Here is a 16,719-nt window from a genome sequence, read left to right on the forward strand (position 1 = left end):
CGTGGGTGCAGAGCGTAGAGAGGACAGGGCCTTCTGTTGGGTGGATCCCACTGCTCCCTGTCCCAGCCAGCAGAGTCATAACACCCATCCTGTACAAACTGCCGCCCTAAATGTCAGCTGCTAGTGCTCCCCAGGGGTTGCTTTGGGGTTCGGGAGGGTGGGGGGTCAGGGCTTGCCTGCAGTGTCTTCTGGCCCTGTTCTGGTCTCAGCTGCTGTGCCATGACTGCAGGCTCCTGGCGGGTCTCTCTACTCCCCTGAAGTTCCCCGGTTGGGAAAAGCGGGGAAAAATCAGCAGCAAAAAGGAGCTGAACACACATTAGCCTGAACAGCCTGGCAGGATCCAGGGGCTCTGTCTGGTCAATCCACTCATAAATAGCTGAAGAACTTCTGTATTCGCATAGCAACCTCGAGCGCTGTTTTGAGAGTGAGACAATTTCAGGTAGAGTATAAAACCTTCCAGTGTTTGTCAGCCTCTTTAAAGCCCCGACAATCAGCTTTTTAATTGAAAAAGCTCAACAAAAGCTTTATAAAACTCAAGCCATCAAGCACTAGTAGTTACAGCGTCACTACTCACAGGAGTCCTTGTTACATGCCAAGGCAGCACCATGCTAAGCATTACATGAGCACAACCAGAATAGTCTCTGCCTCAAACAGCTTACTCCAGGGTGAAACAACAGCCAGCCAGAGATCACAAAGTCACAAGCCAGTGTGGACTGCGCACAGGCAACTAGACCTGGCAATCTCTTAGTAAGCATCGCAACACAGAGCTCAGAGGACCACTCAAGATCTTAGGATCCCTTCCCCCTATGCCTTCCCACCATCAAGGAGCCCAGGGGAAGTGACTGAAAAACCATCAAAAACTCAACAAAACCCTACCTCACCCTTCCTGCAGATTCATTTCCACAACTGCAACATTGTGGCAAAGCTGAAATGGTAAGTGAACACATACCTGAGTGTCCTCGTTGCACTGGGAGAGACTGACCAACATGATATTGTGCTCCTCATGTCAGTTAAATTGGTATTGCTGGTCCTCCTCCTGCTCTTGGGGACGGGTCAGTGTTCTTGACAGATCTTTGTATCTCATGGTTTTGTCTGAGGTGGTTAAACTCTTCTACACACTGGTCTTCAACAGCTGGTATTAAAGAAAGCAGTGCTTTTAAAAAGGACATACCTACTCAGTAAATTATGTTCCTATTCAATAAATTACTTTGGAGTCTTTCATCAGTGAAAGAACTTATAAGCATGAAAATGGATATTTGCTATTCTTGTCACCTGACATTTTCACAGGCTGGGTACAAACCATTTGAGAAGGCAAAGCCAGGTTTAAGAAGTCTTGCAGGAATGAAAAATCAGTGATGGCAATGACAGCCAGGTGGCAGGTTGTTGTTCACCTCTGTAGCAAGTGAAATTTTATTAACAAGTTCTTTCTAATAATAATAATAAAGTTGTTGGTAGCAACAGCTCACATTTAAAATTTCACATTCCCTTTAGAATGCAGTTTTAAAATGTGGAGCAGAGCTGACATTTTCATCATTGTGTGTCTCTGTACAGAGAAATCTTTTGATTCAGTAAATAATTCATTTCACTTACCATCACCAGTCAGACAGCTGCCAGGACAGGAAATAAGAAGCCTGAAAGTTACAGATGAGAAGCTGATTTTAGAAAGGAGAATATGTAGAGGGAAAAAGCCAGGCAATTACTCCCCATAGTACACAAACAGGATGCAAGTGAGCACTAAAAATCATCATTCTTTTATCGTGTATCAAGTTACACAGGAAAACAAAGAAAGTATAGAGACCAGAGTATCAATATGGTGTTTAATATTCTTAAATTGAAAAATAAAACAAAACTAAAAAGGTACAATTCCAGTTACCATCATATGATAAAACCTTTCATCAGTACATTGAAAGAGTTAGAAATATTACAAGGTGCATATCTCCAGTACTTTACACTTGTATTAGGTCTACACTGTTTCATATTTATTAACAAAAGTAGCAGCCCTTTTTTTCCTTTCTATTTACAATATTTAAAATATTGCCTTCCACTTTCCTCAGCACTGATACAGATAAAACTATTCTGTATATATTTATTGTTTTACTTATAGAGAATTGTCATAAATGGAAAAAAAGACGTACATCAGGAAGCAGTTAGGGAATGCTAAAGAGAATCCTCAGACTGCAATTTGATGATGCTCACTTCAGTAATCAAGGAGTAGTTTGATGACTCTGCAGTAGTTAAAAATTAAAGCAGTTTCTACACAAAATAACAGCAGTTCCTCTGATTGTACTGCTCCTCCTTTCAGTCACAGTCTCCAGGTTTGTTTGCACAGTAACTGAAAGATTGTTTCCAAAAGCAAGTATAATATATACAGAAACCACTTAATTTAAGTGCTTCAGATGAAAGAAAAAAAAAAAAGGTGGGGTTTTTTTTCAGAGAAAAAAAGACCAGTTAGAAATGTCAAGCGCTGTGCATCGTTTTTAAAGAAGAAAAGTTTTTAAGTGCAATGGTCATTAAAAAATATGCAAGTGTCTTGTCTGAGCAGCAGTGAGCTTTCAGTGCCACCAGGAAGAACCTGTCTGTGTTTACATTTGAAATACAGCACCATAAATATACATACAGGGGTAATGGACAGTCTTCCCAGCTGAATCTAGCTGCTAGGTCAGAAAGATACTCAGCATTCATAGTGACTCCACAAGTCCAATAAATGCATTTTGTTTTTTCTTTTTGGTGATCGTTTCCAGCTATTATAGGCTGTAAACACAGTATCTAATTCCATTTTTTAGGCAACACATGCACTGCACAGAACGAGCTCCAGTAGAATTACTGAGCTGGCTTCGATGCTTTCAGTGCCACCTGGCCTATAACCCTGATCCTTCACATCACCACATGGCAAGCTGAATGCCAGTGACCCCTCTGTTCACATTTCTGTTTCTTTACCAAACCTGCAGGAGCAGCACAAGGTGCAAGGAGAGAGTCACTTCCATTTCGATTTTCTACAACGATGTAGGGATTAAAATAATTCAATAAATAGAAAACAGTAACACTGACAGGTGGTTGAAACATGTGCAAAACGCTGGAGTAAACACAGCCTGAGGTCTTCACTTTTTTCCAGCACAGGTAAGACATATTTTGAATAGCTTAACTATTCAGCTTTCCAAATGGCAATCTTCCCTTCTTCCTTTCCAGAGCCGCTGAGGACGTATCTGTCCTCTGCTGAGCACAACGCCTTTACTGTATCAGCGTGACCAACCAACTCTTTCTCCACAGTCTTCTTCTGAGCACTGATCACATAGATCTTCCCTTTGGTTTTGCCTTGCAAACTTCCACTGCTGCCAACCCACATCTGGAATAAAACAAGACCAAACCACAATCATTTTCATTACTTCACATTTCAGGCTAGGACACAGTTGAGGAGTTTGATGTGCCACATTGTATCAATGAGGATTCTCTCTTGCTAGGCTGGAAAAAAAGAAACAGTAAAAATGTCATATATAAGTATCTCCCCACCCCACCTCAAGTCTTTCTGTCTTCCCCACCCCGACTCCCTGATCCTCCTCAGCCTACTCCCCTCCTCCCGGTGCTCTGCCACTGAGTGGAGGAGTTCCTCCAGCTGGGCACATCTCCCACGGGAGCGCTCACCGCTGCTGGCTGGTACTGCCATAAGAGCCGGGCACGGCCTGCAGCGGGGCACCGGGGTGGCTGCCCGTTCCCACCCGAGCTCTGTCTGGGCAGCTGCGTCAGTCACCGTGGGTGCAGAGGACAGGGCCTTCTGTTGGGTGGATCCCCACTGCTCCCTGGTCTAGCCAGCAGAGTCATAACACCCTTCCTGTGCGCCAACTGCTGCACAAACTGCCACATTGTAGCCCATTTGCCTGTCCCCGTTTCTAGCATTCCCCAGGGGTTTCCTTTACAAGTGGGGTGGCTTGCCCACTGTTGACTCTGGCCCTGTTCCAGTCTCCTCAGCCGCTGCCATGTGAGCTGTGGGCTCCTGGCAGGTGTCTCTGCTCCCCTGAAGTTCCCCCAGTTCAGGAAACATCTCTGTGCATCACACTAGAGCGCTCGGCTGCTGATCGTGCCAGCACTGGAGCTGTTCACCTCAGCAACTCAACTTGCCTTTGGTTCCACAGACCCAGTGCAGAGAATAAAACAGAAGGTGTCACTTTACCACTGCATAAACCACAGCATGCCCATTTCTCCAGTGCTGTGTGCTCTGGATATCTGCTCTCTGCACTGCAAGAGCAGTGAAAATCCTGGGAAGATTAACTGCAACTATCAGGAGAAAAAAAACAGCTGTCGTACGAGCAAAGATGGAAAAAGGCAGGACTCCCTAGGCTGGAGAGAAGGCAGCTGAGGAGGGATCACATCAAGGTTTACAAAGTCACAAAAGTGCAGATGAGCAGAATGTAGAATCATTTTTCACATCCCACAGTTAAGTAAGGGTCACATGTGGAAGCAAGTAAGAGTTCAGTTTCACTTAGACAAAAGTACTTCTCTGTACGTGGCTGGCACTGAACTTCTAGAAACAGCTGCTATGGGAAACTGTGGCACCAGCAAGTTCGAAATACAATCAGATCCACAGAGATCTGGTTCAAAAATAGCTAATAAATGGCTGAGACAGATGTGCATACTGTAGTACCCATAAACAAGGACCACGGATAGTGAGGGTGCTTAAGGGGAATGGACTGCAGGTACAGGCCAGGTTCACGTGTGCTCCCTACTTCACACTGCTATTGCCAGCAGTAAGAAGCAGAATACAGGGTCAGAGGTACCTGGTCTGGCGCAGCAGAAAAAACAGAAGCTGTGGTCACCCTGCACAAAACTTTGCACAAGATAAGTACTCACTGCTGTGTATTAGCAATGCTTGGCAGCCAGAAAGCATCTTACTTCAGACAGGCACATTATACAAATGGTTTTGTCTCAGGTTTCTTAAAAGACTAAAATCGGCTGGTTTTTAATTGAAGCACAAGCCTGTGGCAGACAACCCTACCAATGCTGTCACTAGCCTTTAACAAGCTGCAAGTTCATTCTTAGCAACTGCAGCGCTGTGTAGAAGAGGAGTACGTGTGCTCCAGCTACTACAGCAGGCTCCAGACTCGTCCCTGGACAACCAAGGCTGCTGAGCTGTTGGCAGGCTAAAAGATGAGGTGCTGAACACTCAAGTTCAGGAGACATTTCACACAGGGATATCTTCCAGTTGTTCCTTTGGTATCAGTGAGCTGAATTACAATGGTAGTTAAGGTGGAGCTGTGTGAGGAGTAATTGAAAGAGAAAAGGAACACAGTTCTTAGGTAGAACAAAAGAGAGCTTAATGCCTTGGGGTTTCCAAACAATCCTCTTAACCCCCTGGGTTAAATATATTCATCTCTACTTTGAGGAAGGATGTATCAAAAGGTTTTTCTATTTTAGTTCACAAATCTAACCAAGGGCTGAATACACAGAGAGCTTCCTTATCTCATGAGGCACTTCATGAAAAAAAATCATTTTTGAGGAAGGAAGGAGGAAACACCAAAGATTCAGATAGTTGCTTTCCCAATAGATACATCTTAGATATTTATTTGTAAGTTAACCCAGAACCTGTCCACGTGGTATCACAACTACAATCATTTGCACCGCAACAGGTATGACAGGAACACAAGATGCTAAGGTAGGAAGCCCTTGGCTCCTTTTGTCTCTGTTGAGTTACAAATGTGGTAACTAAACAAGAAAAAGGTTATATATAAAAACAGGCTAGCTAGCTGCCATTTACTGTTTGTCTATTAATCTTTTCCAAGGCTTAGTCTTCGGAATCCTGAGATTAAATATCAACAAACCTAAATGTTCAGTTTCTACAGTTCCTCGAAAACGTTAATGGCTAATAAAAGTCACCACACATTTAATTATTGATGAGGCTTTTGGCTTGAGAAGCATTTTAGGCTATACCTGTAACAGCCAGTTGTGGCGGGCAGTCGTTAGCTTCTAATTTCAAAGGGGAATCAAAGTTTCAAACCAGTACATATGGCAAACACCCAGTAAGGACACTAACCAATGACAGCCCGTCAGAGCTGCAAACAAACAAAACTTCAGCAAAGAATTCCACAACAGGTAAACACAGTCCAAATGTCTCTCACCTGATTTTTAACTCTTATCATACAAGTAATCTCAGAGCAATCCTGAAGATTAATCTTTTGAGGTGTACTTGAAAAGTCTTTGGTGTTCCAAATATACACGTCACTACTTTGCGAGTAAGATGCCCACACTTCATCTCTCTGAAGCACAGAAAGATACATTTAACGTGAGTACTGCTGACAGGAGGTATATTGCAATAAGTAACTATGGCTTGTAATGCCACATAGTCATGCTTCCTTTAAACTCTATTGTCAGTTTAGATATAATACCTCAGGAAAGAGCTGGAAGCACAGAAAGTAGGAACACACATCCTTCAGGTGATGCTCAATTTTCATCTGCAGCTGATATTCATGAATTGACACTACAAGTATGCAACTCCGAGTACCTTCAATGTTAAAAATAAAAAGTTAGTAACAGAAGTGCCAACTTCCTCCATCTCTATATATCATGGAGAAAAAAGGCTAAATAAAATGGATGCATCTAACAACTGTCTTGTTTCTCAGTCAACAGTGAAATTTTTGAGGTACTTCTTCCTGGTTTTCACAGTATCCGTTTTCCAGATCGTTCTTTCTCTAAACACTGACTTCTATTCTGCAGCGCTTACGCTTATTAGTTTAGAATCCAAAAACGATTGAGAAAAAAACTCCTTAAAATTAGGACATCTTATACGTAAGAACTTAAGGAGAATAATTATTTTCATCTACAGAACTGAGACCAAGTGTCTGTGCTAAAAGGTTAACAGAGTTGAATCCTTACTCTACTACAGCACCAGCAGCATCACTACTGCCCATAGCAGGACCAGGATCTCCCAAGTCTTTAGCTGCTGTTTTGTTAAGATACGTTTGGATCCAGGCTCTTGCTATGGCAGTACTGAGAATCAGTGCAAAATTCTTGATCCGGTCACCATTTATGAAACGACTTCAAGGTGACCTTTTACCCTAGCAAAAAGCTTGCCTTTGTTCATCTAAATTCCTACAGAGGGAATGAGAAATTTCTACAAGTAGCCAAAATGCAGGTCTGAGGATTACCAAGCCAGACCAATACCATAAAATCTAGCTGAAATATCAAACAAAATTTGCAACTGCTATGGCCCTCTCGACAGGCATCGCTAGGGGAGGTGAGAAAAATACAGTGTAGCCAGAAGTCACACCCTGAAGTAGGGGCAATACCTTGAGGAGCGATCCAAGCTAGCCATCTATGCAAGTGTTTTGGAGGCCTTACCTACACAAGGGTGCTTAAATAGAGAATGGGGGAAGAATACCATGTACATATAAGTCTGAGTTTGAGATTCATGTATTGTTCTAATAAAACAGCGCGTTATGTGAATATGTAGGGGGTTTTTTTAATTATTTGAGAAGTGAACTTACAGCACCACAGTTGGTCATTATGAAGCTTGATAGAAGTGAGATTTTGGCAGGGCAGCTGAAAGATGTGATTAACTTTCAGAGTGCTGATGTTCCAAGCAATAACTGTTCCATCTAAGCTGCTCGAGTATGCTTCACTGTTTGTACAGATTAAAAGAAGAGTATAATATACATTCATGTTCCAAACAGAGCACATACACAGAAGAGACTCACTTGCAAAATAACCAATTTTCAGTGAGCCAAATTAATGTTCCTCATTTCAGAGACTGGAATAGTAAAGCACTGTAATGATTTCAAACAGACTGAAGTCCAAGAGTCTTCAAGGCCAGATACTGTAGTTCTTTTACTAGCAAACAATTAGACTGGTTCAGTTCTTTAAAACAAGGTAACCAGAGTCTTGAGTGCACGGAAGCATGTCCATCCTGTGCCCACATGCCTAGGGAAGGATCTAAACTTCTTTTCTTCCCTCACTGTATTCTAGGTAGCTGGCTCTAGACAGCTGAAAGTGCATTTAAGCAATGAACAGCTCTGGGTCACAACCAGGCATCCAACTTTCAAGCTGCTTATGTCTCCTAGTATTCCAGTAGAGGTACCTTTCTCTTCTTAGGAGTGTACTCTGTATCACTGGAAACACTGCAGGCTAATTCAGAGCTCCAAGTGAACTAGAGTACATGTTACATCATGCATGAGGAGTTAAGTACAACAAAAACTTTCCCTATAATTATCCCGAATATTGTTGCCTATAGGATTTTCTCTTTTTCTCTCAAGTTAGGACAAAAACATCTCAGAACTGTTTGTTACTGCACCTGAGAAAACAAACTATAGTATTTTTTTTCTACCCTTAACATCTGTTGTCTTCAGATGAGAAAACCTTTTTCGGAAGGTTCCAACAACACCTAAGCAAATTCTGCCTGAAACCCATTACGCCTGCTGCACCAATGGCAGAGCTACGGCTGATGTCTGGTCTGGCCTGGGAGTTGCTGCTCCCATGGGAAGACAGCAGGTTAAGGCCTCCAGCCAATCTCTTCCCGGTGCTACCAAAAGATCAAAAGCATTTTGTCTTAACAAAACAATAAATGTATTTTTTTCTTTTACAAACAGGCAGGAAAATCTAGAAGCATGCTGTAAACACCTAGTTGATGATGTGTTCAAAGCACAAGTGAAGTGGTCTTTAAACTGCATCTGTACTGATTCATCATTGGATGCTGCCAATTCCTGGCTGCTCTCATCCTCATCCAAAAAAGCATTCCTTTGTCCTCTTTGTTCCAAAGTACATAATGGCCTTTCTTTAAAAAGGAAATTCTTACTTTACCATATACAATATGGGAGCTACAAAAACAGGCTAAATGAAGGCTTATGTTAGCAGAATAAGCTCCCCCATTTAAAACAATAAATTCTTTCCAACATCTAGGAAGATCAGTCACTGGTTTCCTGTGTGGGCTCCTTTTTCTTTGCCACAAGTTAACTTTTTGCCCTTGTTTCAGTCAAATAATTAAAGCACAACATATATCATTTGGATCTTTAACTAGTCCTCTGCTGACTGCAGGCCAAATTCTCTAGGCTGGTGAATACTATTCTAGCTACATAAATGGCTTTCTACTCAACCACAGGAAGATTTTCCACATGTCTGTGTCTCTTCTGGCGGGTACAGACATCCTTCACATTTGCTCGTATATGTATTTTTAAGAAGAACACACAGTAATTAAATATACCTGGGTATTCCATTCTTTTTCTCCACAATGATGTCTGTAACATCAGAACGATGATCATTTAGTTGCTTATTACAAGACATACTGTGGGTGTTGATAATATAAATAATGGAGTCTTGAGAACCAATCCACACTTGACTCTGTTCTACCATGACCATACAAGTCTAGAGAGAAAAAGTAAGATTAAGTAAGATCTAGAAGAAAAAACACTCTTTAACATAACATGGAAAAAAATTGTATTAAGATGCTAAAGTTTTCTGGTGATTACCATATAAGATCACGACTTGGTGCTCCAGTATTATATCCTTTTCTCTGCTCTATTAAAAATAAGAGAGCACAGATCTCTGCTGAGTTTATTCTTCCGTAAATACAATTAATAATGTATCTTGGTAAATGATTCAAAGCTGTTTTTTCTGACCCAAACAAAGTAAATGCTACAAAGTGCATCAGGGGAAACCACAGAAGTTAGCGTACTTCTCTGTTCTGTACTGGAAGCCATCCTGTCCGATATAAACATACTTCCTACTTCAGTTTGAAGTAGTGTCTAAGAAAACACTGTCTTCTCCTCTATTGACTCCAGGACATACTTCCCTCATTCAGCTGCTCTTCATTTCTCTCCCTCCTGAGTCCCACCAGTTCCAAACTTCCGTCCTCGTTTCTTTCTCTTCTTTATAAGAGGTTGGTATCTGACTCTTCTCCTGGATTTCTATCTTCCCTCCGCCCAGCTCTTCACCATCAGCCTTTCCTCTCCCTTTCTGACTCTTTCCCACACTCACCCACAGAGATGTTTCACATAAGTACCCTATCCAATCCCTTTCTCCGGCATGTTCTCTCTACTGCATGTTTTTCACTCAGTCCACAGCTCTGGTCAGCTTCCCCTTTCATCAAGAGAGTTATTCTTTTCAGGTGGCCTTTCACAAGCAACAATCTTTAACCTGCAGGTTGTGTCATCTTCTTTTTGAGCACTGTCTCTCTTTCAATATCATCCACCTGTCTTCCTTATACCTTTCCCCAGTTTCCAGTTCTTCAGCACAGGTGACACTTCATCTGTTCTTAGGGCTCCCCTTCTCATCTTCTCTTTATATTGATTTTCTTACTCCTTCTCCTCAGCTGTTTCAAACCTGCCTTCCTGCCCCATGAACGCAGGCCATTAGGCCAGCAGGCTTTCCCAATATCCAATTCATCACTTCCACCAGTTGACTCGTTTCATTATGGACCCACCTTCCCTCCTTTCCTTTCTTCTCAAAAATCTCCATTTCTCCAGGTTAACTGAGGCCCAAAAATCTCAACTGTTTTTCTACAACTTTTAAAAGAATGACAGCGATTCAGGGTCGTACAGGCTATAGCAACAAAAGCACCAAACTAAAGCAGCAATCGCAATGTGTGTCAATCTTACCAGTTTAGAGCGGCCCATTTTGAAACAGTGCTGTTGAATAGACCAGGTAGATGCATCGAAGACCACCACCTTCCCCTCATTTAAAGCACACCACAGTTTGGGATGAGCATTGCCAGGTCTTTCTGAAGGGTCAAGATGTCCTAGAAATAAAGCAGAGAAGATGAGAGAGATACAAGAAAATAAACCACTTTTGGAGATGTGTGGGAAAACCATTATTAGGCAGAGCAGCTTTCTAACAAAATACATCTGTATTCTGGAACTTACATCATCAGCATACAACACAGTTCTCACAACGCATTTGTGCTTGTTCTCATCCATTTGTTGAGCTCACCTGATGATTCAATCTTACACTTCAAAGTTATTCAGAGCAGAGGCAATGTTTTTCGTTGATAATGTACTTAGCTAACTGGGATTGCCGGAAGGCTTTTAAGCTCTATGAAATACAACTAATAAATCTACTCATTCTGCCTGCTCCATTAGAGCTCCACTTTGTAGTATGAGGCTTCTAAGAAAGAAAAGCACCACTGAACCAACCACCACCCACCCACCCAAAGTTGCTCCTTCCCACTTTCTTAACGCTGGAATTCCACTAACTTTCCCCTTTTGTCTAAAATTGCCCAAATATCAGGAATCTCATACGAACTTACATCAGAAGACTAGCAAGGTTATGAAGCTAAGAGTTAGGAACTTCCAGAACTAATCTGCTATCTAAATTCATGCCCACTGCACGCAGTCCTTAGCTTTGGGGTTGGGTTTGGGTTTTTTTTTTCCTCTAATGCTTTTTGAGTTAGCCAGATATAAATGTGCCAAGTATCACCAAAAAGCTCACAAGGAAATTGATAGTGCTTTCTGCAGGGATGGATTTAAGTTACATGTGATGAACAGTACGTTAAATCACATAATATACAATGAGAGTCATGGGCATATAGGTCTGCCTGAGATTTCAAGAGGTGGTACGCTATTCCCTGCACTGTTTCAAACATCCCCATATGACTCTACTGAAAAATAAAAAAAATTAAAATGAATATTGATCAATAGTGGAGCATCATTCACCACCCCCCCCCCGCTCAATAAATAAGGCAGAAGTCTTAATGGGAAATCAGCACATTAACACATAATTGAGGTCTACTATAAGGCATATAAACACAGGAAGACACATTAAGACTGTGAAAGCTATGCCTTGGAGTATCTTACTCCAATTATTACCGTTTTTTTTTTAATGATTTTCTGCTTTAGTATTCAACACACAACCAAAGCATGTCAGAATGTGAACAAAATCAGGCAGTTATAATACCAAGCGTTATGAGATAACATGCTTTATAGACTAATTAAAGCTGGGCTAACATAAAGCAAGCAATACATCACATTACCTGGTGTATAAAGCAAGACATCTATTGCCTGTGGAAATGTCTCACCAGCTGAGGGGTTGATCTTGTGCTTTAATGTCTCTGAAGTTGTTTTGGGGACCATCATAGGCACTAAAACAATTTTTAAAAGGTCATGAAGCACACATTTAAGCCTGAAATAGATTCTCGTGAAATAAGAATTCTGCACCATTTATTCACATTTCTCACTTTTCTTTCCCTCTAGCCTTAGCTGACTGGGAGAGTCCAAACACCATTTGTATGAATTCTGGTAGCAGAAGCATGCACACAACACCCAAGCAGTCTAAACAACCAAAACAAAAACACTGCATCCAATATGGAGACACACATACCAACTAAGGTTCTGATGCACAGAAGAAAAAGAAAACAACAAACAAAACCCTCAACCCTAAGCTTTCTAGTAATACTATTTAATAAGCTATATCTGTGAAAGTGCAATCAAGACTAACATCTTTTTATATTTCTACAGAAAATCAGTTTGAAAAACAGAAGATAAACAGAAAGAGCTGAGACACATGATACAACAGCAGCAGGCTTTATATCATTGCTATGTGACTGACCTTCATTTTTCATCCTGTCAAAATAAGACAGTTTAGAGGCTGCATATATGGTTTTGGAGGACTGCAGGGCACCAACCACAGCATCCATCAGAAGAACATTTGTCAATGCTTGCTGAATATACTGAGGATCCTAAAACCAAAAATCTTACTGTAGTTTATCTATTGCTCATTATTACAATCTCCACATTCAACAACACGTCTTTCTTAACACAAGCACTGACCAGTTGCTGCCCTGCAGCATAATTCATGCAACTTACAGTGAAACCGCACTTCCACATTACGTGTTCCACTCCCAAGAAAGGGCATGGAGCAGGGAGTCAAGAGCCAGTGTAAATTCATTAGACTGGATGAATACTTCAGATCTGATGTAATCTTGATACAGATGTGCCAATGAAACCATATGAATGGCACTGATGGAAAACATACAGCAGACATAGGATGGGTACCCATTTTCAGGCTAGATCTTTCTTCACAGGAGGGAATTACACATTGTGCTTCCTTCCCGAAAAACCACCAAGCTATATTTTCACTATTATATTCAGCAGTCACGAAGAATCATGTAGTTTAAATGAAAACCCTGCTTCTGTGGCAGAACACATTTTGCTCCATTCATTGAAAGATTCTACAGTCACCAGGGTCCCAGCATGGCCAAATTCTTTCTACACATTATATTTTGAAGCAAGGTGAAGAAAATTTTCTGTTAGGATCATTACTCTCATATGTTGTTAGCTTCAGAAACTGCTTCACAGAATTGGTGAGTAAATCAAAAGTTCTGTGCCAACGAGTAAGAAAAAACAATCTATAACTTTATTTCTTTCCTTTTTTTATTATTCCAGAAGTATTCTATTTAGAAGCAAAATTTAAAGTTTTTTAGCTATTTTTTGCTGGAACTTAGACATTCTAAGATTGATACATGAATTATTTAGAACAGAAAGCACATAATTCATACTTATCTGTTTAGAAATTCCCATATTTATACCTTGTGATCATCTGCCATTTTTTTTCCAGCCCACATTTCTTTCACTATCAGGTACCAGAGATCACACTCAGTTTTAAGGTTAGCTTCAAAGACTTCTTTTTTATAGAATGTTTTAATCCTCAGAGTAGGTATTCTCAAAAGAAGGAAAGCTACAGTTGTGCTCTTAACATCCTAGAAAGGTATGAGAAAAAAGAAAACAAGGAGGATGTATCACAGATAAGGTGCAGCACCTACCCCTACAGGGCAACTCTCTATTCCTAACTATAGCTAATAATTTCAATTGTCCATACACACCGTTAAGCTGAGATGGTTTTATGAAAATGGAAGTTCCAGACAGCATCATACAGACTTCACTCTACAGTGGATACAAGTTTCACTGACACCAACAAAATAAATTCAAATAAGCACACTTACAGCTCGTGTTAAACTTCTCTAGCTCTATATCCCATGTGCTGCACTGTGCACATTTCTGTACATTGAGAGGCTACAACCTCTAGATTTTTATTCTATTTCATCCTAGCACCTAGCAAACCACACTACATCACCTCTGATGTTTTTGGTCCAAAGACTCAGAATTTTATCTAATCACTCGTAGGTTACGGACTTCAGAGGTTTCCTACACTCCTTACTGAAACTAAGTTGAGAGACAGATCATTTTGCAGAATGGAACATGGCTTATATCCATAGGCATGCAAGAGAACAAGAAGTTACGTGATGCTCACCTCTATATCCCTGAAAGCAGCAATCTGGACATAGCCAGGATGTCCTCCTTCAGTCAAAAGGAACAAGCGCTTTTGGGTCAGAGCTATTTTTCCTACACCATAGTTAGTTTTAACTGAGCACGATAACTTGTAGACACATTCATTTTTATCTAGATGTTCTATTACTGTTGGTGGTAGATTCACCTCTTGAGCTTCTGCTTCAGTTTCTTTCCAGTAGTTGTAGAAATCTCTGAATGTTTCAGGATCAATTTGTTTCTGACGTCCTAAAATTTTTTTTAAATTGCAACAGTTGAAGACTTCAGCAATAGTTACTCCAAGTAATTAATTATTCTAAAAGTTCAAGTGTTTGGACAGCAGAATCTCAAGCAAACACAAATTCTTGTGAGATGCTACCTCTGGCTTCAGAAAGTCTTGCTATTTTGACCAGTGTTTAATCCTTTGCGGCCACAAAATACAACAGTTACCAGGATAATGAGGCACAGAAGATAATTGAGTAGTATTTTATAAAAGCACCCTCAAACAATTTTTTTTAGAAATCAATCACAAGATTCAGATCTCATTCAGGAGAAAAGAAAATTCTCTCAAGTTTATACAAAACCTCTCCTTTTGCTATGATGACCATCCATGAGGAATTTAATTGTAGCTACTTGAATTCTGGATTTTGTTAGTTTATTTTTAACAGACCACCACCTTGTCATGTTACTTAGTGGTTTTATAACACAGAGCTATTTTCCATTAGGAGAGTTTGTATTCACTTCACTCATAATATACGCCAAAGCAGAACTGCACACCATCAGATCATAAAACTACCTCACCTACACAACATGAAAAATTGAAAATTGTGTGCCCAAATATAAGTAGACTTGTCGTCTTCATTGTGGATGCAAGTATAGGCATTCTTGAATACATTAAAGCTATTCTCTGTAATTATCCTAATTAAATAAAGTTGTCCATAAAGCTCACATATTGTGAGTTTTCAGAGGCCCAGAAAATGTTGAATAATAATTAAAGTCAACTGGAGACAAATTTTACTTTGGTGCAATAATAATTTTGAACTTTTTTTTTTTTTATGAACCTATGTAGACGGTCACTAAAAATGTATCTTATACTCACCTACTGTTAGGGCATCAAATAACCGATGTATAGTGTCTATATCTTTGACAATCCCAGATTCCTGGATTCGCTTCACAAAATCATCAAGTTGCATGTGCGTTTTTGGTAATTCAAAGTTTTTTACATGATCATCTATTTTCACAACTTCTCTTTGTTTTTCCATCACTCGACTTATCAGCTTCTTCAGCTCAGGTTTGCGGTCTGCTTGCAAACGCTCAGAAGGAGGCATGGTTTCCACTATTTTTCTTACAAGATCAGTAGGGAAAATTCTTAAGTCTGTTTTATCTAGGTTCTGAAAGTCAGAAAGCGCATTTAGTAGTTTGCCTTGCATCAAGCTTATAAGTCCCCGGAGGTAGAAGTACCTTGCCAGCAATGCTGAGTTATCAGGTGGTAAGGTATTTATAGCTTTGCTGAGATGATTGAAGAAGTCTGTATAGTAGGAGTGAACACACTGGAACATCAGAGGAAAGTGAATTTCTGGGATTTTGAACATACTGACTGATTTGGAGGGCATTCTCACAGCTAAAAACAAACAAAAAGTACATTAGTTAGAAGAAGCAGTGAGTAAAAGCGCAAGTATCTTCACAACCAGCAATACTATAAACAATAAAAAGAATCCCCATCACAGCAACAAGCAATTACATCACGTGAAATTCAAGTAAGATTACAGTTGTGCTAAGGACACAAATATATTTCTCTGTCCGCTGTTCTTACCATCAGAATATTCCCACATCTGATAGTGCCAATTCTGGGAAAGAAAAAACAAAAAAACCCCAACATGCAGTTTTATTAAGACTCACCTTGTTAAACAGTGATAAGCCTAAGCCTATGTTTAAAGGTAGTGGAGAACTAGACATAAGGTGGGCGAGGACTGAACATGGTCACTGCCCCAGGAAGCGATTCTCCGTCAGTCCTATTGTGACCAATCAGTCTTTTGTCAATCAGGCACAGCAAAAGTTACAGCAGGCTGCAGACTGATTTAACATGCAAGAAGCACAGATGCAAAATGACTCAGCTCACCAGTTCTTTACAGCATCTGACCCTGTTTCTGTGAAAATCACTCAGTGATGTCACCCATAAAGACAACAGAAAAAACACCGTATTTGTTCAACACATCCTTCTCTTACCAACGCCTGTTTCTATTCTTTGAAGTGAGGAATTTCTCGTAGGGCCCTCTGGCAGCTTGATATCTTGGAGATTAGGCATACTGATTACCATACGCCTATTAATTATGCGCTGTGGATTAAATTGTTTAGAAGCCATTTTCTCAATAGTCAGTCTTCTCGGGCTATGAAACATCAAGTTTAATCTGAGAAAAACAAAGATTATATATAAACTATATAATCAAAATTCAGTATACATACACACTAAATTACTAAATTATTA

At 40.4% G+C, this 16,719-nt stretch overlaps 1 protein-coding gene across 6 annotated transcripts in view; it reads right to left on the bottom strand.

Annotated features, from left to right (window-relative positions):
• Nucleotides 1-1,803: 1,803 nt before the first annotated feature.
• The window catches only part of DENND3 (DENN domain containing 3), a 44,682-nt gene continuing 29,766 nt past the window's right edge, over nt 1,804-16,719 (bottom strand). For 5 of the 6 annotated variants that reach the window (XM_056333025.1, XM_056333024.1, XM_056333023.1 and 2 more), the window contains 12 exons: nt 16,461-16,642; nt 15,334-15,855; nt 14,221-14,483; nt 13,499-13,669; nt 12,520-12,649; nt 11,945-12,052; nt 10,575-10,714; nt 9,182-9,342; nt 7,473-7,606; nt 6,375-6,490; nt 6,108-6,245; nt 1,804-3,343 (listed from right to left, as the gene is read on the bottom strand). In XM_056333025.1, the coding sequence (XP_056189000.1) occupies nt 3,143-3,343; nt 6,108-6,245; nt 6,375-6,490; nt 7,473-7,606; nt 9,182-9,342; nt 10,575-10,714; nt 11,945-12,052; nt 12,520-12,649; nt 13,499-13,669; nt 14,221-14,483; nt 15,334-15,855; nt 16,461-16,642 (2,266 nt within the window). In that variant the 3' untranslated portion in view covers nt 1,804-3,142. Of the gene's footprint in view, nt 3,344-6,107; nt 6,246-6,374; nt 6,491-7,472; nt 7,607-9,181; nt 9,343-9,400; nt 10,482-10,574; nt 10,715-11,944; nt 12,053-12,519; nt 12,650-13,498; nt 13,670-14,220; nt 14,484-15,333; nt 15,856-16,460; nt 16,643-16,719 lie in introns of those variants that run through there. The other variant, XM_056333028.1, reaches the window with a different exon arrangement.

This window comes from Falco biarmicus, chromosome 3, assembly GCF_023638135.1.
Source record: "Falco biarmicus isolate bFalBia1 chromosome 3, bFalBia1.pri, whole genome shotgun sequence".
In the NCBI taxonomy this organism is placed as follows: domain Eukaryota; kingdom Metazoa; phylum Chordata; class Aves; order Falconiformes; family Falconidae; genus Falco; species Falco biarmicus.